Source organism: Sinocyclocheilus grahami, unplaced genomic scaffold (assembly GCF_001515645.1).
Source record: "Sinocyclocheilus grahami isolate Dianchi unplaced genomic scaffold, SAMN03320097.WGS_v1.1 scaffold9259.1, whole genome shotgun sequence".
Classification (NCBI taxonomy): Eukaryota; Metazoa; Chordata; class Actinopteri; order Cypriniformes; family Cyprinidae; genus Sinocyclocheilus; species Sinocyclocheilus grahami.
In genome coordinates, this window is record NW_015512493.1 from 2,289 (window position 1) to 2,803 (window position 515).

General features: G+C 38.3%; 1 protein-coding gene across 1 annotated transcript in view; it reads right to left on the minus strand.

Annotated features, from left to right (window-relative positions):
* The window catches only part of LOC107578189 (janus kinase and microtubule-interacting protein 2-like), a 1,749-nt gene extending 1,446 nt beyond the window's left edge, over positions 1–303 (minus strand). Inside the window, exon 1 of the mRNA XM_016264169.1 lies at positions 30–303. Coding sequence (XP_016119655.1) covers positions 30–167 — 138 coding nt within the window. The 5' untranslated portion in view covers positions 168–303. The remainder of the gene's footprint in view (positions 1–29) is intronic.
* Positions 304–515: the final 212 nt, after the last annotated feature.

A 515-nucleotide genomic window follows, 5' to 3' on the forward strand; every position in this document is an offset into this window, starting at 1 on the left:
AATTGGCTTAAAATGCAGAAGTTTTTTACCATATAGGCCTGATCCAGCGCCTGCTTCCTGTAGTCCAGCTCCTCCTCCAGATAACCCTTCTGTTTGCAGAACATCTCCTGCAAGTCAACAGTCATGTCGTAGATGATAATAATTAATGCATCTGTCTTGCACTGCATCTCACAAATGACATCTGCGTAATAATTTAAGCTTCTAACATCCAATACAGGAAAAATGACCTTATTATACTGTGAAATACCCTTTACGTCAGATGCAAACGCTCTCTTTCGTTTTTCCTTAAGTCTAAAAGCGGGCCAGCGGTAATACTGTCGAATTGTTTGTCTTTTTGCCAGAATGATTGTTTTCTACACTGTAATGGATTATAAGATGACAAACAGGTAAGATTTTAATATGATTTCTTCTATATTTCATGCCCTGTCTTAAAATGATGTGGTGAAAGACCCTTAAATGTCTGCTTTGTTTGAATTTGTTTGTTGGTCTTGGCCCAAAGCTGCTTGCTAGGAACT